At 57.7% G+C, this 24196-nt stretch overlaps 1 protein-coding gene across 2 annotated transcripts; it reads left to right on the forward strand.

Annotated features, from left to right (window-relative positions):
• The first annotated feature begins 12529 nt into the window (after window positions 1–12529).
• SHOX (SHOX homeobox) lies at window positions 12530–23009 on the forward strand. 2 transcript variants are annotated; one of them, XM_073227636.1, is made up of 5 exons: window positions 12530–13919; window positions 17068–17276; window positions 21074–21131; window positions 21304–21395; window positions 22719–23009. In XM_073227636.1, exons 1-5 carry the CDS (start codon window positions 13634–13636, stop codon window positions 23007–23009), a joined length of 936 nt encoding a protein of 311 aa, XP_073083737.1. In that variant the 5' UTR covers window positions 12530–13633. The 2 variants fall into 2 exon arrangements, with proteins under 2 accessions (XP_073083737.1, XP_073083738.1); XM_073227637.1 differs by having other exon boundaries at window positions 21304–21392; window positions 22764–23009.
• Window positions 23010–24196: the final 1187 nt, after the last annotated feature.

A 24196-nucleotide genomic window follows, 5' to 3' on the forward strand; every position in this document is an offset into this window, starting at 1 on the left:
CCAATATCACATCCATATGTCGTAGGTGAAGGTTACGTTTGAAAAGGCTGTAAGATATCCCTTCAGATTTGGCTTCTGTAAAAGGCTGATGGGAATAGCTCAGGGGCTGGGGATGCCCCTATAATGCCCATGTGAAGCAGAGATTCCTCCAGAGGGAGGTGCCCTAATACAGTCATCCTCTGGGCTGAAACATATTGTCTGCTCTGGGGCCGTTCTGTCTGGGTCCCACGGAGGCCACTGTCAGAAGCCAAAAGCCGCGTGCATCTCCCCTTGCTGAGCCTCTGTGGGAGAAAGACCGGCAAAAGTGGCTTTTGGGGAAGTTTCTTTATTTCGGGAGAATTTTTCTCCCTGGCTGTCCCTTTTTCCAGGCTTCAGAAAAGCAGAAACTGACGGTGATCTGAGCAAGTGTGATAGTTGTCCGGGGCAGCCGACACCACCGAGGCCACCGGTTCCTTTACCCAAAACTGTCACTGCTATGTCACCAAGGCGCCTGGGACGCACATCGGAGCTACAGAATGTCTGCCAAAGAGCAATTACCACCTGAACGAGACCACATCTCTCATGTTGTCATTCTCCAAGTACATAACGCGCAGCCTGACTTTTCTGCCTGTGGCATTTTTAAAACAGAATTTCATATGCAAACAAAAATAGATCTCTCTTGAAATGATTGTTGTGGAAGTGTTTGGGGCGGGAGGCAGGAGAAAGCAGGTTTGCAAACGGGACTGGTGGGGAGATGGCAGGGTTCGACTTCTCGGTGCTTCAGCTTCTAAGTTACCGTCACTCGCGAGCTCGGGTGCAGCGCATGGAGGGAAAGCCGTGCCTCCTGCAGACGGCTGGGTGGGGACCGTCCTGCATGGCCTTAGCCTCACGTCTCTGCAGCGAGCCAGGATATTCTGGGGCTCAGAGGGTGTCTGGAAAACCCTTTGGGGTTGTTCTGAGGAACAGAGGTGATGTGGGTAAAGCTCAGAGGAATGTGCCTATGCAGAGGTGCCCACAAAAGGGTGGGTACTGTTCCTTCCATTCATAACAAGCGTGCACGGAAAGATTTTCCATGTAGGAGACTGGGTCTCCTCAGGGAACACGTGGTAACCTGCAGAGGCCATGTCTGCGGTCACCTTTGGGGCCAGGCAGTCCTGGCATCTGGGCAGTGGAGACCAGGGTGGACACCCTATAGGACTCCCCACCTCATAGTCATCTGGACCCAAGTGTTAATATTGCCTTTGCATTGGAGACTCTATCATCTCTTTCTCTATCAATTTATCTACCTATCATCTACCTATCTCTATCTATCTATCATCTATCTATCTATCTATCTATCAATCATCTATCCATTATCTATTTACCTATCATCTCTCTGTCTATATATCTACCTATCATGTATCATCTATTTATATATGTATGTATCATCCCTATCATCTATCTAAATCTGTATCTATCATCTCTCTTTACCTACCCTACCCATCATGTAGTTGTCCATCTCCACTGATCTGTCCACCTGTCCATCCATCTATCAGTCAGCCCATCTCTCTCCTTTCTACCTCTCTTTTGGGAAGTGCTTCACACCGGGAAAATTTTGCCCTTCCCAGGGGACAGACGGCTGTGTCTGGGTGCATTTCTGGGTGTTGCACTCAGAGGAGAGGGAATGGGTGCCCCAGGCACCCAGGATGCACAGTACACCCACCCCGGGATGATGTGGCCTTGACGTCAATAGCACAGAGGTGGAAAAATGCCAATTAGCCTGTGACGACTGCAGAAACATGAGAGCTTGTGTAGACCCGCTCGCACGTTACAGGTCTTTGCTTCCTGTCAGGAAGGTACGTCTAGACAGAAGGCGAGTAGGGTTAACTGCTGGTGTGGAAGAAAATACTCCAGGTGGAATTTCCCTCAGTAAATAAAAGACAATTGTTGGGGTGTCTGGTCCTGTGACAGGGCATCCCAAAGACCCTGGACTTTTTCAGCTCAGCTGGAAACATAAGCAACAGAGAGGATTCAGGAAACTTGTGGACAAACACACAAGCCTCTTCCTTCCAGCACGTGGTGAGATTTAATGTCAGGGGACGGTTAGGTTGACACGATAGATGGAAAGAGGTTCTCAAAACTCATGTGTTCTCAAGGGCTCCGGGCACAGCAGACAGCCTGGAATGATTCCCTATCGTTCCTGCCCCAGCAAGCCGCTGGCCACAGGCCACAACCTTCAGGGTGAGTTTCTGGTGGATTTAAAAATAGGAAAAGTCCCAGGGCCAATGCCTCCAGAACACCTGTTGCTTGTGGTCTGAGCCAGTTGTGGCTCAGGGGCACAGACTGAATAGAGAAAAGCGACAGAAAGGTTTCCTTTGCCATCAACTGTTTTGCTTCTCAAAGTGTATATTTGAATCACAAAGGACTTTCTCAATAAGATATTGGTTCCTGCTTCCTGCCTCTTCTTTTCTTATCCAGACCTCCAACCTTGCAACCCAGTTTCCACATAGGAAAACCTGAAATGCCAGCTGAGTCATGCAGCCTCCCACGGTCACCCTCACCCACCTCCCAGTCTTCACCTCCACCTTCCCCCAAGACACGGACCTTCTAAGGCCATGTTTGGCTTCAGAGCCAATCTCCCCTTCCCCAAGTGAGGGAAAAAAAAACCATTCGTGCCTCTTGAGTCTAAAATGTATGCAGTCAGCACCCAGTTCCTTCGTTTTGCAGTGCGTGCTGTCCAATCTGCATGACGGAGACTGGTTTTGAGGCAACGGTGTCCACATGCCTCCAGGTTGGATGAGTTTGCAGCAGGTGTGAGAAGAGGGACTGGACAATGCTCTGCTGGGTTTGGTACAGATCATGGGGACTGGCAAAAGGTCTTTGAATGCTGGATATGGGGTGGAAAGAGATTTAGAAAATGTGCAACCAAGACCCATTTGCACCATTCTCTGGCACACATTTCTAGAGCTCATGGAAGGATTCCTGGGTGTATTAGAACGATTGCAGTTGGGAGACAGCACGTGGATTGCATCCACGGACCTTCAAATGTGCCTTCAACCTTATGTTTCTGGGATAAAGTCTGGCCAGGGTGTGTGGTCTTTTTAATATATATACTGCTGGATTCAATTTGATACTATTTTGTAAAGGGTTTCCATATCTGTGCTCATGGCAGACTAGATCTGTGATTTCCTTCTAATACCTTTGTTTGGTTATGGTATCAGAGCAACGCAAGCCTCATAGAGTGACTTAGAATGAGTCCTACCTCATTTATCGCTGAAAAATTTTGTGAAGAACTGGTCACGTTTCCTTGGAGGTGAGGTGGAATGCACTAGGCATTCGGAGCCTGGAAATTCCTTGGTGCTCACATATTGGTGACAATCCCAATGTCTATCTTCCATGTATAGGACTACTGCTGTTTTCTATTTTTTCTTAGGTGAGCTTTGCTACTTTATGTCTTTCAAGGCATTTTTCTGTTTTGTCTTAGTTGAGTTCATGAGCAGAAAGATGTTGAAAATATTCCCTTGTTATCTCTTAGTTTATCCAGAATGTTTCCTCCTTCCTAAGGAACTTTGTTCTAGAATCTTCCTGTCTGGTTTCTCCTCTGCCTCACAGACCATTCCCTCTATAGGTTCCTTTTGCTTTGGGTATTATCCTGACCCTGCTCCCCGCACCGTCCACTATGGCCATGGTGACTCCGTTGCAGACTGACTCTTCTCTATGTACATCTACACCTTGGGTGACCTGTCACCGAGGCCTGTGGCTTCCTCCTGGTAATTCTCGGATGAAGGGAATATTTCTAGCTGTGCTCCCTGCCTGAGTCCAGATGCACCAAGCCATCAGCCTACTCAACATCTCAGAGGTCTGCTGGGCATCACAAACTAGACAAGCCCCAAACAGGCCACCACTGACCCCCAAAACTTTCCACCACCGTTCTCTGCCATTCTGATGAGTGCCACACTGGGCATTTGGCCATCCGGCCAACACCGTCTGTGTGTGTCCTTCCCTGCCTCCCTTTCAGTGCATAAGCCAGTCCGGGTGCAAAGCTCACCCCAAGCTTGGGGAACTCTGGCCCCTCCTCTGCTCCCGACATCTCTGCGCCACCATCATCTCTTGCCTGGATGCCGACAGTCGCTTCTTGGCTGGCGGTCTCCACGCCTCCCCCTGTACGCTTTTCTCTCCACACAGCAGCCAGGGGGGCCAGGCCTCCAACCCCAAGTCCTCCATGCCTTCCTGTCATGCTCAGTCAAGCCCAAAGCCCTTGCCTGACAAGCCCCGTGGCAGCTTGGCACTCTCTGCCTCGTCCATTCTTGTCGGCCTTCCTGCTGTTTCACAATGTGACAGAGTTTCAGCCTCCTATCTTTGTTTGATCTGCCTGCAATGTCATGGTCCCACCACCTGGTCCCCTCACATCTGCACATTTCTCTTCAAGTTGTCAACTTCCCTGACCCTTTTTCTAGAGAGTTCCCCACCTCAGTCGCTCTCTGATTCCAAACTTTCCATGTACTTCCCTCCACATGAGATGATACTTGAGATTTTTGTAATTCATCAGTCTGTTCATTGTCTGTGTTCTCCAGTAAACTGCATGAGAATAGGCCCTGCACGTGCATCACCTCTGTGTCCCCAGCACCTGGCGTATGTTTCCAATGGCTGCTGTGACACATGGTCACAAATGTGCCGGCTTCACACAGCTCCCATTTGTCATTTCACAGTTGTCTTGGGTCAGAAGTCTGGGAACAAAGAGGTGGTCCAGCTGTGTCCTCGGCTCAGGGCCTCCCAAGTCCAAAATCGAGGAGTGGGCTGGGTGGATTCTTATCAGTAGCTCTGAGAGATGATTTGCTTCAGAGCTCATTCAGGTTGCTGGCCAGATCGAATTCTGTGGGGACTGTAGGACTGAGGTCTTTTTCTTGCTGGTTGTGGGCCAAGGCTGGTCTTTGCGCTCAGGGTCCGCCCACATTCCTTATCATGCTTTCTGGGAGGTGCCTATCAGCAGTGATGGGTCAAATTCCTCCCATACTTGGGCTCTCCCCACCTATGCCCTGCTTCGTCTCTGAGTGCAGCCAAAGTCTGCTGCTTTTGAAGGGCTCATGTGATTTGAATGCACCCACCCCAATCATCGAGGATCCTCTCCCATCTTAAGGTCTCATCTGCAAAGTCCCTTTTGCCATATCAAGTCATGTTGTGACAGGGCCAGGGATGAGGGTGTGAACGTCTTTGGGAGCCCACAGCTCTGACTACCACAGTGCTCAATAGGTACTCAGTGACAACTCAAAGAATCCGTAAAGAGCATCTTTTTCCTGAAGGCTTGGTGCAGTGTGTGGCCCTGAAGCCAACCTGGGGGGACTGGTCAGCTGGAAGCCGTCTTCTCTCCAATCCAGATGGGTGCCTCGCCTCTCCCCCTCCGGGAGAGCTGATTATCTAACGCCCAGAAGCCCAGGTGGAGAGGAAGGTGTTATGGGTACCACCTGAGCACAGCTGAACCTGCAGAATGAAGGGGGCAGTATTGGCAAAGCAGCTGACTCTCCCTGCAGCCCCCGGCCCCATGCCTGTTGCAGAGAGCTGAGGGTCAGACCTGGCCTCTGAGCCTGCCTGTATTTCATCAGCAGTTCTTGTGGTCTTGGGGGTCCCGAACCCCACCCCACCCTCCTCCCCTGACCTGTACAGAACAACCTCACCAATGCCAGGTAGAGTCCAGAACCCTCGGGTGACCCGACCCAGACTGGCTGTGCTGTGAAGCCTCTGAGGTGGGGGTGGGGGTGGGGGTGGCGGGAGGGGAGAAGAGGAAGGGGGGGAGAGGTGTGTAAAAACATGCCCGAAGTGTCCCTCCATCATTTCCCCAAAGCCGCCCTTCTAGTTCTCTGCCACCCCCAGCTTCCTGGGCAGAAGCTGGCATCTCTGAATGTGGTGGGTGGGGAGACTTCTCCCCGGCCAGGTTCCTCCTCTGAACCTCTGCCGCACGTGAAATCTCCCTCCCAGGTCAGAGCAGAACAGGTCCGGGTGGGCACGAGACACCTCCCGAGAGCTGGCGGCTGTCAGCTGTGAAGGCGGCGCCTTTGTGGTCAGGGGTCCGCCTTCGGGGGCGCCGAGGACCCGGCTCGGAGGTGGGGGAGGGAAGGAGGGGAGTCCAGGGCAGGGCCCTGCCTCCAGCGGCAGAGGGAAGGCCCAGGTCCCCCGCACACTCCCTGCGCTCCTGACTGGGAGGGCCGGGCGGGCGTGCCTGCTGCTGCCCTTCACCCAGGCCCCCCGCAACCCCAGGCCCCTAGCCCGGGACGCAGCAGGGCGCCTGCCCAGGCCTGCACGTGCGGACAGGGCCGGCGGGCGGCTCTGCCCAAGAGGCTAAATCCAGGTCTGCGAGTGCGGGTCAGCGGGGCGCCCCTCCTCTGTGCCCCTCGCCTCCCCTTGCCCCGGCGGCCCTCCCCCTGCCGTCTGCGCCGGAGGGGAGGGGAGGGGAGGGGCGCGGCGGCGAGAGCAGGCGCAGGGGTGGGCTCCTGGCGGGTGTCCAGCAAGGTCCAGCCCCAAGCTTCGCCGCAGGCCAGGAGGCTGAGCCGCGGGTGGAAAGGCCGCATCCTCCCCCTTGCCCCGGGCCCCCTCCCCCGCTCCCCACCCAGCCTGCTTGCTCCCCAATTAGCACAGCCGCGCGAGGACCCCCGCGCCCCCAAATCTCTGCCTCAGCCGCCTCTGCTCCGCCCCCTCTGGCCGCAAGACGCCCGGTCCTCGGTTCTCCGCCGGCTTCCCAGCGCAGGCCGGGAGCTCTCCGTCCCCGCAGGGCAGGGGGCACACCGCTGGCCTCCCACAGGCCATCCTGGGAGGTCAGCGACCACGTCTCATTAGTGGGGTGGGGTGAATAGGCCCTGGAGAAAGGCGGGACAAGCCTCCTCCCCACCAAGGCCCTGAGGAGGGTGAAGCTCACCAGAGAGGGGGTGGGAGACGTGAGGTGGTGGCGCAGGGGCGGGTGTCAGAGGACTGGGGCGCTGGAGCGCCAGTGTGTGTGGAGAAAGCAAGTTGGGTGACCCCTTCTGCTCTAGTCTTGGCCCTGCTAAGGGAGGCTGCTCACAGACCTCAGGCCGGGGGGGGGCTTCAGCCGCGCTAGGTATGTTGGGTCCCAAGCCGTGCCTGGGGGTCCCCAGCGCCCCGACCTCACGCGCCCCCCATGAGCTGTCTCTGCAGAATGTGCGGTCAGGACATCCCCTTGAACCTGCTTCCCGAGATGCTCGGTTCCAGGACAGCCTCTGACGGTGGAGTAGGGGAAAGAGGTGGCCATTTCTTCTGCACAAATTGGTGCCCGCCTCCTAGAAGGTGGACCTTCCCTTCCTGGGATATTTTTCTAAAGCCAAAGCATCTGAAAGTGGTTGGCGAATGGGGTACATCTCCCTGAGCGCAGAGGCTGTCGCGTGTCCCAGTTCTGAGCATAGCAGTCAAGCTTCCTTGCAGTGGGGGACAATCGCGTTTTCATGAACCCCCTGCCAATTCTGGGCAGGTGGGCGCGGTCCGGAAGCAACCTGACCGCGGCCTTCACTGCGTTGGAGGGATGCGCCATGTCCCCAGGCGCGCAGGGACGTTGGCAGAGCCTCATCCGTGAAGAAGGGCAGCGCGCGGGCACTGGTCCAGCACAGCCCGGGGGGACAGCGCCCTGTGCGCGCCCCTTACGCCCGGGGAGGCCTGCGGACAACTGTTCGCGGGGCGCCAAGCGCGTGCCAGCCGGTTTCTGCAGAAGCTTCTTTCGGCCCAGGGGCCGCTGTCTTGGGAAGAAAAGTGCCGCTCGCTGCTTGTGGGCATGAGATGTATTCGTTCCTTTCGTCTGCATTTTGAAATTGGAGAGAAAAGGCAACATATTTTGAGCCTGTTTTGTTTTCGAACTGTTTCCAAAGCCCTCGGGGACCTGTGCGTAAAGGGAAGGCTAAGGTGGGCGTCGGGGGGGTAGTTGGTTGCGACACGAAGACGGGATTCACTTTCCCCGTGTCCTCTCGCGAAGGCCGTGCTCCAGGAATGAAAATGAAATCAAAAGATACTCCTCAGCTTTATTCCTGGAACATTAATTACGACAGAAACGGCTTCCTGCGAGCGCTTAATGTATTCGTAGCGAGGGAGAGCTGTTCCATTGTTTGTTTAGCGGTGGTCTCCGGAAAACGGCCCTCTTTAGATGTCCTTCGTGGTAAACTGCTTCGCTCCCTGAAAAAATAATGTTTTTCTTAAATAATACATAAAGCAAGAGTCCTGTGATTAAATCTGAAAAGGAAAGAGTTTTAATGTCCACCATATGTTGCGAAGTACATGCTGAGGGGTGGGGGAGAAAATTCCACAGGAAACAAGTATTCCCTCCTAGGATATGTATCTTTACAAATGCATTTCTGTATTGAGGGCTGTTTTAGAACCGTCCAGCTCCCCGCCCCCACTCATAAATCCTGTGATTTGTAGCATAAGTAATGAAGAAACCCTCCATGTTCTGGGTGGGCCCTGGAAGCGCAGACGCAGGCCACCCTCTGGAGCAAATCCTGCCCCATCAAGCCCTTTATTAATATGATAGATGTCGAATTTGTCCAGAGGATCAATGTTATCCATTCACAGGCTGGATTAACAGAGCCCACAGTAATGAAATCTATTAGCCTCTCATTTGAGACGCGGATGTTGGCGTAAATCAATAAACAACATAGGAGGGAATACAAATGCCGGTTTCTAAATTTAAAAGGGGGTTGGGGGGTGGAAGGGAGCGCCTCTATGCAATATGTTAAGACGTCGGTAAAATTCCGCACCTCTGATCAATACTCATAAATATTTAATGTGCGGGGAGGATTGATTGTTGTTAAAAAGGCTGGCTCTTCTGTGAAAAGCATTAACACCCCCTCTGTTCTTAGTATTAATAGAAATTGTCTTTCCAATTACGTGCTCAGAAAGTGGGCCACACCTGAGGGGCGAAATTCCTTGAATATGCCTCCTGCGTTTCATGGGAACCGAAGGTGACCCTCCTGGGTTCTGAGTTGACAGCGTTGTGGGGGAAACAGGGACTGGATGGGTGACTCTCACCGCCTGGAGGGGTGGAGGACCCAGACTCCTGTCATTAAGAACTCAGAGCATGAAATCTGATTTAAAGTAAATACATTCAGATGAGGAGAGGGTCCGTTTGCCAGATCCAAATGAAAAGTGAGCGGTACCTTTTACGAATTACGGAATGTTTTAAATATTTGAATATTCATGACCTTCTCTCAGAATTGTAAATAAGAAAAAAGAGGGGGACAGTGCTCCTTCGGTACAATTTACCTATTTTACACACAGAACGTCGTTTTACAAGATCGAAAAATGCCGCGTCCATTTCCTTACGCCACCCTTTCCCCGCTTCTGGAGTCTGCGTGCCCCGGGCTTGCCCCAGGAGGGCGGTGGGTGCCCTTGTCAGCCCGTCCAGTCCGCAGGCTCTCTGCCCAGGTCTCCTGGGGAGTCCAGGCTAGGCTGGAGCCCCCTGGACATCCAAGTTTAACCTGAGTACCTTCCGGCCCGCGTCCCCCGCGGATACAGTAGCTAAGAAGTCTTCTGGCCTATTTATTTTCTGCAGTCGCGGGAAGGCCAGGGACGAGGAGAGATCCCATCACCACCGCAGCGGGTGCGCGACCTGCCAGCGCTGACCCCTCCCGCCAGCAGGTCGCCGCAGGGAGGCCCACCCGCCGGTTCCCTGCCTCTCAGGACCGGCGTGGCCCAGTTTTCAGGTCTGACCCTGGGGCTGGGGAGGCCCGCGGGGCTCCAGCTGGGGCAAGGTCGGGGTGGGCGCGCAGGGCCTCCAGCTCCCGACGCTGCCTGCCTTGGCTCGCGCTCTCCACGGCCTCGCCAGGATGACCGTACGCGGAATTGGGAAGCCCGATCCGGAACGAGAGGACCCAGGTTCCTGTGGGCAGCGTGCGGGGCGAGGGCAGCACCCTACCCCAGACGACGCTGGCTTCCCGGGGTGGACCCTTGGCTGCTGGGTGGGCTGCGGAATCAGTCTCCCAGGTGGGGGTGATCTGGGCGACTGGTGAGCACAGGACCAGCGCTGCGAGCGCTGCAGACAACACAGCACGGTGCCTCCAAGCTCCTGGGACCAGCATTTGTGTACAAATGACCCTCCACCACCCTCCCTCTCTTCGTCCCTTGTACAAGGTGTCCTTGTATTTTTATTCCGCCTGATTGCATTTTGCCTCCGCGTCTCTTCCTGTCTGTAACACCTTCGGGACCTCGCGGGTCCGAGCCGCTTAGGTGCCGGGGTTTCCCGGCAGCGGCTCGCGCGGGAGGCGGGCGCGCAGTGTCGTCCGCGCGCCGAGCAGCGACCCGCGCTAGCGGCAGGGTGTGAGCCTGCGGAGCGCTGCGGAAATCAACTTTGCAACTGCCCCTTTCTTCCAGAAACCTGATGCCCTCTTTTGCTCTCCCACACCCGGGACGTTTCTTTTTTGTTGGTGTTGTTTAGAGAGGAAGCCAACATGCCTTCCTTTCTATGCACAAACTTTTCGTGAAACCCGTTTCTTTTGAAGAGTTGGCAGGACGCGTGGAAGAAAGAAAGCGTCCCTATTCGCACAAGCTTGCTGAGATTTTAAATTCTGTCCCCCCCTCCCCGGGTCTGGGTCTTCCTTGGTGGGGGGGGGGGGTGGCGGAGGAAGCTGCTCTCCAAGCCCAGACAAGCGCCACTTACGCGGCGCCCCGCCAGCCTGGCAGGCTCTGTATACTCCCCTCCTGCCTGCAGTCCCGGGAGGAAATGTAACGGTTTATAAAGTGTATACACCCCGAGACCTCAGGCGAGGGCTCGAATTAGCAGAAAATACGTAGTAGGAAAGGTCCTTGGCTACCACAACATACATAACAGGAACGCTGGGCGTCGGTGTCTCTGATCTTTGTAGGACAGGAAGTTAAGGAGCCTTCCGCACTCCTGGCCAGGGAGAGGAGAGGGTACAGGGGACCTCAGCCTCCACAGTCCCCAAAAGTTAAAGAGTGAGGCCACCACTTTTGCTCCCCAAGAAGAGAACGTTTGGGTAAAGCGGCGAATCACTTCCCCAGGCAACAACGCTTAAAAAAAGCCAGGCCTTGGAGATTCGGGGAGTGCGTGTGGGTGGGTTAGCACATTTCTTTCAGGACTCTTGAAAAACCAGTCCGCGTACTCTGGAAACCAAAGTTAGGCCTCGGTGGGGCGTTGGATTCTCTCTCTGGCTTAAAGATCTGGAACATGCAGAGTCCCCGTCTGGTGAACGTTGGAGAGATTCCTGGAGGCTGCCAGCACTGGTTGGGGGGTGGGGGAGGTGTTCGTTCTTGGGCAGAGTGTGATCTGAGGTCTAATGTTGGGGAAGCGCTGCATTGGGGTCTGGACTGGAAGCCTGGGGACTCCCATTTGGTTTTGTGAAGGAACCCCGGGCCTTGAAAGGCCAAGCCCTATGGGACCCCAGGAGAATGCGCGGTCCTTGGGGCCCTAGGGGAGCGCCTGGCTTAGGGTTCTGGTTTGGGTGAGCAGGCTGCAGCTCCGGGGCTCTCCATCAGGTCCCTGGGCACCTGACCTCCCCTCCCGAGACTGGGGGACTGTTGAAGGGGGACACAGGCTGAGGAGGGCATGTCACCCTGACTCTGAGGAGCCTAGAAAGTTGCTCTGGCCCAGAGCCCCCTCCCCCAGACCAGCTCCTTTGCATTCTCTCCCCCCTCTCCGCCCCTCGCTCTGCTGTCTCGTCAGTAAAAGAGTTCAGTTGCCGTCTGGGGTCCCCAGACCCGCCCGGGCAGACGTTGAGCCCGTGGGATCCCGGGGTGCATCAGAGGCTCGTCCCCAGCCAGGACTGTCAACTCCGGGGCCGCCCGGCGCCCGCACCCCGCGCACCGCCGCTCCAGCGCGGCCCTCAGCGTTCCCCCTGCCGACCCGCGAGGCGGCTGCATGCATAATGCATGAGGGGCTATTTGTAATTCCGTGTGATATCCACGCGCCTCCGCTTTGATTAGAAGGCCGCGGTGACAAAGACCTGTTTGTTAAGTTGCAAAGCCTTCTTTGCCTTTGGCTTTTGAAGTCGGGGGTGGGGGGCGAGGCAGCGTCCCACAAATCCCCCAGCTCCGCCAGCCGCACGCAGGGCAGAGCAGCGCAGGGCCGGGGCTGAGCAGCGCCGCTGCAGAGCTCTCGGAGGGAGTATGGAGGGCAGAGCGCAGAGGGCAAACCCGGACAGAGGAGGTCGGAGGGGTGGATGGAGGGCAGAGCGCAGAGGGCAAACCCGGGGGCTGACTTGGAGGGTGGGGACAGGGAGGGGAAGGGCTGGTCTGTTTCTCCAACTCGGGCAGCTGCCCCTGGGGTATGCTACCCGCGCCCCCCAGGGCCCCGCGGATCCCGGAGAAACGGTTCGGGCTGCGGCGGCGCGCGCTGGACGGGACGCTGGGTACCGCTGCGCGAAGCCCCCCATCCTGCGGTCTGGGGAACCGACGCCTCGAAGGAGGAACGGCCTTCAGAAAAAGCCAACTGAGCTCCTCCAGAAACCGCGACAGCCCCCACCCCCACGTCCCCCCGCCGCCAAAAGGCTTGTCCCAAAGCCGGGGAGGGGGGCAAGGGGGAGGCGGGGGCGGGGGTGTTAGAGAAGAAGGAGGGAGAAGCAGAAAAGTCAACTTTATTCGCAGAGGGCATTTTGCAGACAGGATGACAGGCTTGGCTTCCGGGTCGTGACTCGAATTCCGTGTTGCCATTGACAAAGTGGCCGCTCCTAAGCACGCCGGGACGGCGGAGTGGGGAGGGGGTAGTCAGGAAAGCCGTGGCACCACCAAAAATATATACGCCCCCCCTCCGCAAATAAAGATCCCAGACACCAGGCTGTCAGCACGGCTGTAAAGAAGGCTGAGCGGGCCCTGCCGCCAGCCCGCAGGACCGCCGCTTACAAACCGGTTCTCCCGGAGACCCGCCGGTCTCTCCGCGTCTCCACCGCCGCGCTCCGGACGCGCGCCCTGCGAGGTCTGCGAGCCGCTTTCCAGGGCCGCTGAGGCTCCAGGGTCCACGTTCGGGGACCCCTGACCCCCTTCCTTTCGGGGCGCTCGAGCTGCTCCCTAACCAAGCCGCGCGCACGAGCTGGCTCCGCGGGCCACGCAGGCGGGTTCATCCGGCGGTCCAACAGCGTCTCCAACTTGGGAGTCCATTCTCGTCTGCGGCAGCGGGGGGCCCCGGGCCTCTCGGCACCGCCACGCGCGGACACATCCTGCCAAGACCCGCTCTGCGCGCGCGGCAGGAACCTCGTCACCCTCAGGAAAAGTCCTCGAGTTTCGTGTCCGCCAGCCATTGAGAAAATGCGGGGACCTGTTTGGGGGCGCTGCGGGCTCTTGCGCCCGCTCGCGCGCGCGCACCCTCTCCCTCTGCTTCCGAAAATGTGATCTTTACGTCTCCACACCAAGGTGCACCGACGCCAAACAGTGATGAAATGTAAGGGAAGCCAATTGCCGGCCTGGAGGTGGGGGAGCGACAGCATCCCCGCGTGCGCCCGCCGCCGAGCCTGGAGCCATAATTGCTGCAGACAGGCCGCGCGGGGGGTTGGGCGGAGGTGGCCGCGTATAAATAGTGAGACCTCAAATGGAAAGGCATAAATAACTAGCTGCACGAGGCATCCACCCTCGCCCCGGCGCGCGGACGCGTGCGGACCGCAGCCCGGCTCCCAGCCAGCCCCGCCGAGCCCCCCGCGGACGGACCCGCAGCCCCTCCCCAGCCCCCCCCCGAGAAGCCATGGAGGAGCTCACGGCTTTTGTATCCAAATCTTTTGACCAGAAAAGCAAGGAGGGAAGTGGCGGCGGCGGCGGCGGCGGCGGCGGCGGCTGCAAGAAGGATTCGATCACGTACCGGGAAGTTTTGGAGAGCGGACTGGCGCGCTCGCGGGAGCTGGGGAGCTCGGACTCCAACCTCCAGGACATTACGGAGGCCGGCGGCCACTGTCCCGTGCATTTGTTTAAGGACCACGTGGACAGCGACAAGGAGAAACTGAAAGATTTCGGCACGGGGAGGGCCGCGGAAGGTAAGCTGGCCGGGCGCCGCCGCTCCGGGCCCCGCTCGGGTCGTTGTCTCCTCGCCGCCGAGCCAGCCCGCCTGCCCTTCGCGCTGCGCATGGGGAGGCCCCGGCGCCCAGGCTCGCTCTCAGTTCGACCCCAAAACTCTTGGGTTTACAGCCGCAGCTCGCACGGAAATGCCCCCGCCGCCTCTCGCCGGTCTTTTCGTAAGAAAGGAAGGAAACCTGGGGAAGTGGGCGCCACAAGTGCGGACGCTCGGTGGGGCGGCAGGAGACAGATGGGCAGGGGTTGGGGCCGCGCGCTGCCGGCGCACTGGCTTCCCCGGGCGTGCGTGGGCACTAGGCGCCGCGGCGGGAACTTTCCCGGCCTGGGGTGGATTCTCGTGCTTGTGCCTTAAACGCGAGGTCGGCTGTAAGGCTGCCGGGTGCGCGTCTGGGTGTCTGTGCTCGTATTTACACCCACGCGCCTGGAGGAGCGATCCGCATACATCTCTCCAGCGCCCACCGCCTGCCGGTTTCCCCAGCTGGGAATGGGCAGCGTGGAGGACGCGCTGGCCCCTGGTCCGGGAGTCGCCTCTGCCCTCGGAACCTCTCCACGCTGTTTCCCTTTGGGCAAAACTTTCCCCTTGAACCATGACCGTTGATCTTGTCTGACGCGGGTCTGTGAATTAAACTGAGTTAAACTTCATGCCCGCCGGTGGTCAGGGTCTGGATGGGGGCGTGAAGGGCCAGGAAGGTCGTGGCTGGGCGCAGGCAGCGCCGGACCACAGTCTGGCAAGACGCAGCGGGCCCTGCTGTGGACACATTGCGTCCAGGGCCTTCTTTCTTCGGCCACCGGCTCACCGCTGGCCGTGTTGTCGAATCGGTGGAAAAGGCGGGTTTAGGAGGGCTCTCCCACGTGGGCACTGTGGTCCCAGCTGAGAAATCTCTGTACCAACAGGGCAACTGGCAGCGATAAATCAGAGGAATAAAATCAGCCGGATTTCTCAGGGGGCATCGCTCTGTGTCCAGTTTTCAATACAAAGAGAGGAGATACAGAGGCTTGCCTGTCACTCCACAGTCTTGTTTTACTCCCCAGGGTGTCGAGAGAGGTAGGGACCATCTGTCTCCCCCAGAGGTGCTTCTCCTCCAGAACCCCTTGCCTCAGCGCCTTCTGGACCCTGCACTTTGGGTCTGGGGTGGTGTCATGGCCTTGAAGCTAAATTCTAAGGCCTTGACCTTGCAGAAGAGAAAAGCTGGCAGAGACGTAGAAACAAGCCCTTGACCGCTGGCAGCCCGGGCAGCCTGGACCCAGCCAGTCTTATCTTGGGGTTCACCCCTTGGCACGGCCACCTGGCACTATAATTCATACACAGAGTTTACCTTCATGGAGACACTGCTGTCGGCGAGGTGCTACTTGGGGCCCACCTTTAATTTCAGAGGTTTGCAGTGCCTGATGGCTGATCTCCGCCGCTCCTGACCAGTTACCCAAGTCCTTCGTAGAAGCCGAGCCTCCTGCCCCCTTTCACCCTGGGGAATCCTGCCATACAACTGCAGTAATATAAAGAAAGCAAAGCCTGATCGAGGCCTTTTTAAAGTCAGAGGAAATAAGGACATCACCAGCCCCACCTTCCCCCTTTCTGGATGTGCAGACCCCTGGGATGGCCCAGACCCAGGATTAGGAGCAAAACAGAGGTGCAGAGGCTCTTGGGTCCCGGAGAAACCCGGAGGTCTGGGTGCTGAAGCAGTGCCCCACTGAGCCATGTGTGGGGAGTCTGTGGATTTTGCAAAGCTTGCCTTTGGTTCTTAAGTGCTTGGAAGGCCATCTTCTCAGCTGGGGTCAATCCCTGGGGTTCAGTCTCAAGAGAGGAGAGGACTGGGGGCCGCCCTGGATGGGATTTAGTTTGGGGAAGAAATAGGTGTTCCTGGAAATGCATTCGGTTGGGGTTTAGTGCCCAGCACTACAGGAGCCTTGAGGGAACACTTTCAGGCAGGGTCTGGGGTCCAGTTTGGGGACCCTCTGAGGGGGGGCAGGATGCCAGGATTTACCCCTTTTCCCACAGATACTTGGAGTCTTTTCCCTTTGTGAGTTTTTGGGCTGGGCCAGGAAAGGGTTTTTTTGCCTTATCTCCAGACCGTTTGGCTCCCCTGAAGGCCAGCTCTTCTTGACACTGAGGGGACTTCTAATTAGGGTACAAAGGTGCTCTTTGCCTGCACCCAGGAGGCCCCAGGCACAGGAGAGAGAGGACAGGAGAGAACCCGGCTTCTGAGGTACAGCTCCCACCAGCCTCAGGCTGGGACCTACTTATTTAAAATCCCTGAGCTTGGGAGAGGGGCTGCATTTTCTGGAGGTGGGAAGAGAGGGTTTTGGGGGTATTTATCCTAAACTCTGACCTTACTGCTTGATGTTCAGCCCCCCACCTCCCCTAACAAATATTGATGCCGTCATAATATTTGGACTTTAGAAAGTGCCCCTCTTGATGCCCTGGTGGGGCGTGTGCAGGGCCACAGGGTGAATATGTGGGAAGAGAAGCATCCAGGAAGCCCCAGGCCGCTGCGCACCAAGCCGTGCCCCCGCTATGATATATGCCTTTGCTCTGTGGTCTGGAGGAGACCAGGGTAGGGGCCGCACACCCAGCTCCACGGCTTGGGCAGGGAGGTTCTGACTGGGTTTGGGGGGTGGTGGGCCCAGTCCTGCTGCACTGCAGCCGGGTCAGCGGCTCTCCCGGGGCCTGGACCCCCAGGCTGGCCTAGGACTGCCCAGCACATTTCCAGGGCGCCCTGCCGGGGACCCACACTTGGGGAATTCTGCTTAGACTTGAGTTAAAAGCAGTATTTAACACCTCAATCCCCTTGGAAAGAGAGAAGAGACAGAGTTAGACTATGCCGGTATGTCCACAGGCACGGAGTGGAAAATTGAGGGAAGTATTCAGCGATTAGGTCAGGAAACACCTAAGCCGCCAGGGCCCAAGGGCATGTCTTCCACCGGAGTTTGCTTTATGGACTTGGCGCAGCCAGGGGGGCCCCTTCCCAAGGCTGGCGCGCGCTCGGGGTTTCACCGCGTGGTGCAAAAGCGCGCCCGTCGGGCTGCCCGTCGGGAGCGCAGGACCCCCGGGCCGGCGGAGGCGGGCGCAGGGACTCGGGGAGCCTCAGCCTGTGCCGTGGGCCCGCCCCGCAGGTCTGTACGAGTGTAAAGAGAAGCGCGAAGACGTCAAGTCCGAGGACGAGGATGGGCAGACCAAGCTGAAGCAGCGGCGCAGCCGCACCAACTTCACGCTGGAGCAGCTCAACGAGCTGGAGCGGCTGTTCGACGAGACGCACTACCCCGACGCCTTCATGCGCGAGGAGCTCAGCCAGCGCCTGGGGCTCTCCGAGGCGCGCGTGCAGGTAGGAGCGCGCCGCCCGCCCCAGTGCCCCCGGGCGCCCCCTCGGGTGGCCAGGAGCGCGGGACACCGGACGCGGGGCGGGCTGCACCCGGGCCTCCCCCAGACGCCGCCGGGGGGCCTTGCGGGGCGGGCCGCGAGGTTCGCACGAACGGTTTGTGTGAAGCTCTCCGTGCTCCGCGCGTCCAGGTCTCCCTGCACCTCGAGGGGGTGGGAATTTGGATCTGTCTCTCCGCTGCTCCCCTTACCCACCGCTCCGCAGCCCTTTGCCCCCTCCCTCCCACGCCCGGGAGCCCAGACAGGCTGCGGGAGGGGAGGGACAGGCTGGGGGACTGTGGCTCGAGCCCACGCGGGACCGGATTAGCTAAGGCGCGGGGGCGGGGGCGAGGGCGCATGAATTCATGAAGCCCCATCTGGCGCGCCACTGCTTGCGGGGCCCTCGGCGTGCACAGCACGTGCGCAGAGGGGACGCTGAGGGAAGCCGTTCTGGAGCGTCGTAAACGTTAATTTATTTATGGGGGGCAGAGCCGCGAAGATTTGCGTCCTCAGGTACGCAGCCCCCAACTGGGAGGTCGGGCCTGCAAGCTGGGCCTTTCTGGCCTTTCTCACGGGTCTGAGTAGCACAGAAAAAGGGTCAGGATCCCTGGGCCCTGGGGACTGGCTTTGAATCAATGAAATTAACGTTTCCAGTCGGGAAGGGGGCCGTGCAAAGCACAGGACTTCGGGAGGGTGGGTTTCTTACTGATTATAAGGTCCTCTCATTTCAAATACAGTTCCCCTCCCCCCGGATTTCGTATTTTACAAAACGAAAATGCAAACATGCCTAATAATGTGCAAAATCTTTAATTTGAAAAGAGATTTTTTTTTTTGCCCTCAATACCCTTCCATTTTCCCGTGTTGCTTCCTGCAATAAAAAAAAACCTCCTTAAAATGAGATGCAACACTCCCCAGGCATTTTCAGCTCTTCTTCACAGTGGCAGCTGTTTCTAGAACCGTCCAGCAGAGGTGGGACCCACAGGCAGGGTCCGAGGACCCTCTCCCCAGCGGCATCTGTGGCCGCAGCGAGGGGAGGCGGCCGGCCGAGGGTGGCTTTCCCGCTGGACACCTTTCTCTCAGAAGATGGATTGGGCTGCACCATACAAATTAATGAAAAGATTAAACTTTTGCTGAAGGGGATATCAACTTTTATGTCATCTCCCACTGTCTTTATCCCTGGGATCTGTAATATCTCCCAGGCCTTGATGTACTGTTTCTATAAAAATAAATTACTTGTAATTTAATTCCACACTATTTCTTTCATTTTGTAGTCTATTACTGAGTAGCACCTTAGCAGGAGGGACCGAGTGGTAGAAAATTGGTTCTTGGGTGCCTGTACATCTCAAGAATGTCCTAGAATAAAGGGGGGCATGTGAGTGAGTGGCTATCCATCTAGGGGCGAATTAAAATTTAACATCTGCAAATAATAATAAAAATAAACATGGGAATAGAATAAGAAAGAAATAATTTTCTGTTGGCCACATGGAAAAGAATCCCGTGGCAAGAAAGAAAAGCCAGAGAAGTGCTCATAAAAATCAATTAGTGAAAGCACGGAGGTGGCGGGGCCAGAGTCCTGGGCAGTGAGGGACAAGGGGCCAGGAATGGGCTGCATTTTCATCCTGGCTCTGAACAGTTCGGTCAATCCTTGTCGGTACAGCCTGTGCCCTGTTGTTAAAGGATAGAGTTTCAATTTAGTGTGGAAATTTGCTGTAAATAAATTGAAGATCCTATGGAAGCTGGTCCTTATTAACCTTTTATTTTTAGTGTTGTACTGGAAGCTCCCATCACCCAGCTGTCAGGGTTCTAATCGAAAGTTATGAGACCACGGTGAGGAGCAGGCGGTAATTTAATTACAACAAATATCTTTGGGTTTATGGCGCAGAGCTAAATTAAATGTCATTATTCACTGTCTGTAATGGACATCAAAAGGAAATCAGATTAGGGCATTTGTGAAAGAAATCAACGACTGGTCCTTAATGAAGAAATGACTGTCTGAACCACTGTACTGCACTTTACTTAGCATATTCAGGGCTAATTGGAATTGATCGTGAATCACCCCAAGACTGATTTATTATGCTTAACGCATGGGCTAATTCATCACTTTTATTTTTCATAGTCTTATTTTATTTTTTTGCCCCCGCTGAAGGAAAAGTGAGCTGTGCCTTTCCAGATGGAAATAGGATTCTGTTTTTGAAAAATATCTTTCTGGGGTGGGGGTAGCAGGGGTGCAGAATGTGCTGTCCCGACGCCAGCTTTGGTCCCCCCAAGGACTGGGCTCCGGGTCTGCCAGGGAACAGGAGCCTAGGATGGGTTCACAGGGTCCAGTCCTGTCCGGGGTGGGGAGAGTCCGACGGGAGGGGGCGCAGGATGTGGGGTCAGAGGAATGTGCCTTAAGCTTTGTAGACCCAGGGAAGTAGAGTGAATGTAAACCAGGGCGGGCGGAGGAAGTTTTGGGGACTAGTTTTCAGCGCAACGCGACAAAACTTATCCAGGCTGTCTGCAGCCTGGGGGGTGGGGGTGGGGGGCGTTGAGCTTTCGAACGTTCTTGAAAGCCATTTCCGACAGGCCGCTGGGCTGGAGATCTGCCTCTTAAGCACCTGGGTCAGAACAGTTCCCGTTTTTAGGCTCCCGGTGCGTCCAGCCCCTGGGTTTGCTGAAGTTTCCCCACGGGGGGTGGGGGTCCTGGCAGCCCCAGGCACAGCGAACCCGCTGTGCCGAGCTACCCCCGGCCGAGTAGCCCCCAGAAGGCTTTCTTTCTGCTCGTTACGGGGCGTGGTGAGTGGCCGCCATCGCAGCAATAGGGCGAGGGGTGTGTAAGGGGCGCTGCCGGAGAAAAACAGGGAAAATTAAGTGACTAAGATCAGGACGAAGTGTGGCCTCCAGATTTCGTCAGCGACAGCCTGAGGGCCACGGTGGTGGTCAGGGACCGGGGCTGTGTGGGAGAGGGGCTGGTGTGAGAGTGCGAAACTGGAGCGGGCTTTTGGGGAGAGCCCTTTGTACCCAAATCTTGATGTGTCAGGCCTGTGCATCTCTCTGGGCTGGGCGAGGGTCCCACCGCCCTTTGTCGCCCAGTCCCCCAAGAACTAGATGTCCTTGGAGAGGCCCCGTGCCAGCTCTGCAAAGGCTGCGTTATCGGGGCACACTGGGTCCTTATGGCCCGAGGACATTCACGACTACGTAGTTATCTGGGATCCCCCCACCCCCAGGCTTCCAGGGAACGCAGGGAAGACATGGAAGTTTCTGGACTCAGGGTGTCCTGAAATTGGGGAGCGGGCCGGATTCAGACCCATGTATCCATCTGTGCACCCCCCTTCCTTAACCCCTAAGGTTCAGAGGTGGAAGGTCAGGTTCTTTCAGGGGCTGTGGCGGATCGGAGGGGGTACCGCCCGCACAAAACGGTGGAAAGTTCTCGAGTCCACCCCCTGCAGTACCGGCAGCCACGTCTTCACGTTAGATACATGGATGTGATGCTCAGATACATGGATGTTAGATACATGGATGTCCTTTAGGTTCACCTAAGGGACCAGGCAGGGCTCAGAAGTGAGTTTGCAAATTCCCACATCTAGGTAACCAGTCAAGGCGGGGCTCGGGAGTGGGGGTGCGTGAAAGTGGGTGGGGGTGGGGGCGGGAGCGAACTCTGTCGTCGGGCCAGGGCGCGAAGGTGCCACTGAGCGTCTTGGGAAAGAAGCCTTCGTACCAGGCCTGGCTCACTGGGCTGTGTGTGTGTGTGTGTGTGTGTGTGTGTGGTGTCTTCTCCGTTCCCAGGTCTGGTTCCAGAACCGGAGGGCCAAGTGCCGGAAGCAGGAGAACCAGATGCATAAAGGTGGGTGCGCAGCGGGCGTGGTGGGGCGGCGGGGAGCGGGGGGCGGGGGGGCGCAGGGGCCCCGAGAACCAAAGGCATAAAGGTGGGTGTGCAGCGGGGGGGTGGCGGGCGGCAGCGCCCCCACCGTGCGCAGAGGACCCGGGCGCATCACGCCTCCTGTCTTCCCCTGCAGGCGTTATCTTGGGCACCGCCAGCCACCTGGACGCCTGCAGGGTGGCACCCTACGTGAACATGGGCGCCCTGCGGATGCCTTTCCAACAGGTAGCTCGTTTCTCTGCCTTCTGAGCCCCGCGGGCCCCGCCTTCCCGGCGTCCTGCCCCCCCAACCGCCCCCCTCCCCCGCTGCTCCCGCCCCGCGCAAGAAAAGCTGCCGTTTTTACAAGGGGCATTTATAGATCCGTTGGCACGTATTAAAATCACGCTGTAAAACTCCAAGACTCACCTTTGGGAGCGCCAGGACATAAAGTCAAACACGACTTTAGAAAACTCAGAAGTTAAAAAAAATGCCACCCACACAGGTTGCCTGGTTGGGAGTGGGGGTGAGACAGGAATGCCCACACTAGGGTATGAGGGCCGGCGTCCCCATCCCAGTCTCCCTTGCCTGCCTGACAGCCTCGACTGGCTGTGTCTGTCCCCCTCCTGGCCTTCAGCGTCACCCTGCACCTCGTAGCTGGGGACATAGGGCCCAGTACATGCCCTGCGTGGCGTACCATGGGGTGCCCTGCGTGGACCAAGTGCCCCAAGGATAGTGCCCTGCTGGGGGACCAGCGGTAGGACGAATGGTGCCAGCTGCCTGGGGGCGGATACAGGTCCCCAGAGTGAGAGCCCAAAGCCCACATGGGCCCTGCCTAGAGGCAGAGGAGAGGAGATCCCTTCGGGGGAGGGTGTTGGGGGAGGGTGTTGTGACTGCCCGTGGCAAGCGACGGTCTGGGCAGGGCGCTTTGCTTTGCTGCAAGCGGTAGGCCTGGGTTTATATTTGGGACCGATGTTTGCTGAAGGGCGGGAGGTCCGGTGGTTCAGGCCCAGGTCTTGTCGGGTCAGCGAGGGCCTGGGGAGGTGGTATAAACAGACACCTGCGAGACTGACTGAGAAAAGAGCCTCATACTATCAGACTCTCGGTGCCCAAGGAGGACAGGGCGTCCTCCCGTCTTGCCTCTACCCCCACCCCTGCTCCGGACCCATCTTCTGCCCCTGCAGCGCCGGGTCCCCAGGGTAGGGCACCCCCCCTGCATCACATGACGACGTGCGGTCAGCCACTAGGTCCTGCAGAGATTAGGCAATGGGCGCCTCCAAATTTGGTGGGGCTCTTTGCAGGTTCAACAATGTGGGGGGGGGTTCGGTGAGGGGGAGCCCCGATCAGATCCCTGGATCCAGGATGCACGTCAGAGGTCAAACAGAGGCTCTGGGATCTCGTGGGGGAAAGGGTGCCAGCTGCCTACACCCCTAAGCTGGAGGGAGTGCACAGTGTGGGGTGTGGGATGCGCTCCGGGATCTGTTGGCATTTCACAGCCGTGTCCCGAAGCAGCCCCCGGCGGTGGGGAGGAGGGCGGGTGGCGGTCCCCTGGGTGATGAGCGTGGGGTCCCTGAGGGGGACCCCTCGGCGCGGGCTCACGCTGCGCGTCTGCTCCCCCAGGTCCAGGCCCAGCTGCAGCTGGAAGGCGTGGCGCACGCGCACCCGCACCTGCACCCGCATCTGGCGGCGCACGCGCCCTACCTGATGTTCCCGCCGCCGCCCTTCGGGCTGCCCATCGCGTCGCTGGCAGAGTCCGCCTCGGCCGCCGCCGTCGTGGCCGCCGCCGCCAAGAGCAACAGCAAAAACTCCAGCATCGCCGACCTGCGGCTGAAGGCGCGCAAGCACGCCGAGGCCCTGGGGCTCTGACCAGCCGCGCGGCCCGCGCACGGCTCCGGCCCCGCCTGCCCGCCTCCCCGCCCACCCCCCTCCGCGTCCCCGCCGGCCGCACGGACGCCCCCGGAGCCAGGGCGCGGGCCCTGGCGCATCCGCCTCCCGCCCCGTGACCGGGGTCCTCACGGTAGGCCCAGGGAGGGCGCCTCCGGAATGGCACGCGTCCCCAGACGGTCGTAGAGACTGCGGGAGAGAGCGGGTGACGGTCAGGCACCCCCCCACCCACCCAGCCCGGACCGCGCTGTCGGGGCGTCCTGGGACCCCGAGCCCGGCGGAGCCCCGCGGCTCTGCGCCCTAGTGTGCAGTCCGCGTTCCTACCCTGTGCATGCGGCCTCCTACACACCTTCCGAAGGTCCCAGAGTCTGTCAAGCAGAAGATGCTGGTCTCTGCCGAAGATGCCAGTTCTTGGCGGCCAACAATTTTATTCACACAAGGACCTGCAGGACGTGTGTGGATTTCAACGTGGACTCTTGCATCTCATCCACGGCGGGGGGACCGCGCTGGGCTCGCCCGCCCCCCAACCCCCTGTCCCAAAAGGCAGCAATAACGAAATGCGTCTGACGCCCTGGCCTAAGCAGGGCCCACAGGCGATGCAGATCCCTCACGTTGTCAACGTTCTGGAACTCCTTATAAGCACGGTCTTCATGCACATATACGGCCCCAAAGCACAGAGTTGATTGAGGATTCCTTGTGCCATAGAACAGATGACTTTATAACTTTTGCAGTATCTGATTCCCGAGTTGACATTTTTTTTTTTTGCTGTTTTACAGAATTCCGATGCTAAGGACTTGCATCGACACAAAGGGGCGTGGGGGGGGGGGGTTGTTTTAAGGCGTAATACTGATGCACCATTAATTTTAGTGAAATGCAATTCACTGCAGTCAAGTGCAATACTGTAAATATGATAGATTTTAAAGAAATTAGTCCTGCACTCTTTGACCCACCAGCTTTGGACCGCTTAAAGGCATTACCACCTCCTGTATGCTGCGGGCCTGGCTGCCGGGGGCCCATTGGCAAAACGACGGGGGTGGAGAGTGTTCGGGGTTATGGTGGGGGTCCAGGTGTGTGGGATGTGGTAGAGCAGGCCTGGGAGGTCGGTGGCCGAGCTGTGTCTGGGAAGGGGGAAGAGTCTGAGGTCGTCCAGGCAGAGAGATTGAAGCGGA

This window comes from Manis javanica, chromosome X (genome assembly GCF_040802235.1).
Source record: "Manis javanica isolate MJ-LG chromosome X, MJ_LKY, whole genome shotgun sequence".
In the NCBI taxonomy this organism is placed as follows: Eukaryota; Metazoa; Chordata; class Mammalia; order Pholidota; family Manidae; genus Manis; species Manis javanica.

Bases quoted from the DNA above. Each gene is read 5' to 3' on its own strand.
- SHOX (XM_073227636.1), top strand. From the start codon at position 13,634: ATGGAGGAGCTCACGGCTTTTGTATCCAAATCTTTTGACCAGAAAAGC. The intron at 21,132-21,303 runs GTGGGTGCGCAG...CTTCCCCTGCAG, and splicing joins GGAGAACCAGATGCATAAAG to GCGTTATCTTGGGCACCGCC. The intron at 21,396-22,718 runs GCTCGTTTCTCT...GGGGTCCCTGAG, and splicing joins GGATGCCTTTCCAACAGGTA to GGGGACCCCTCGGCGCGGGC.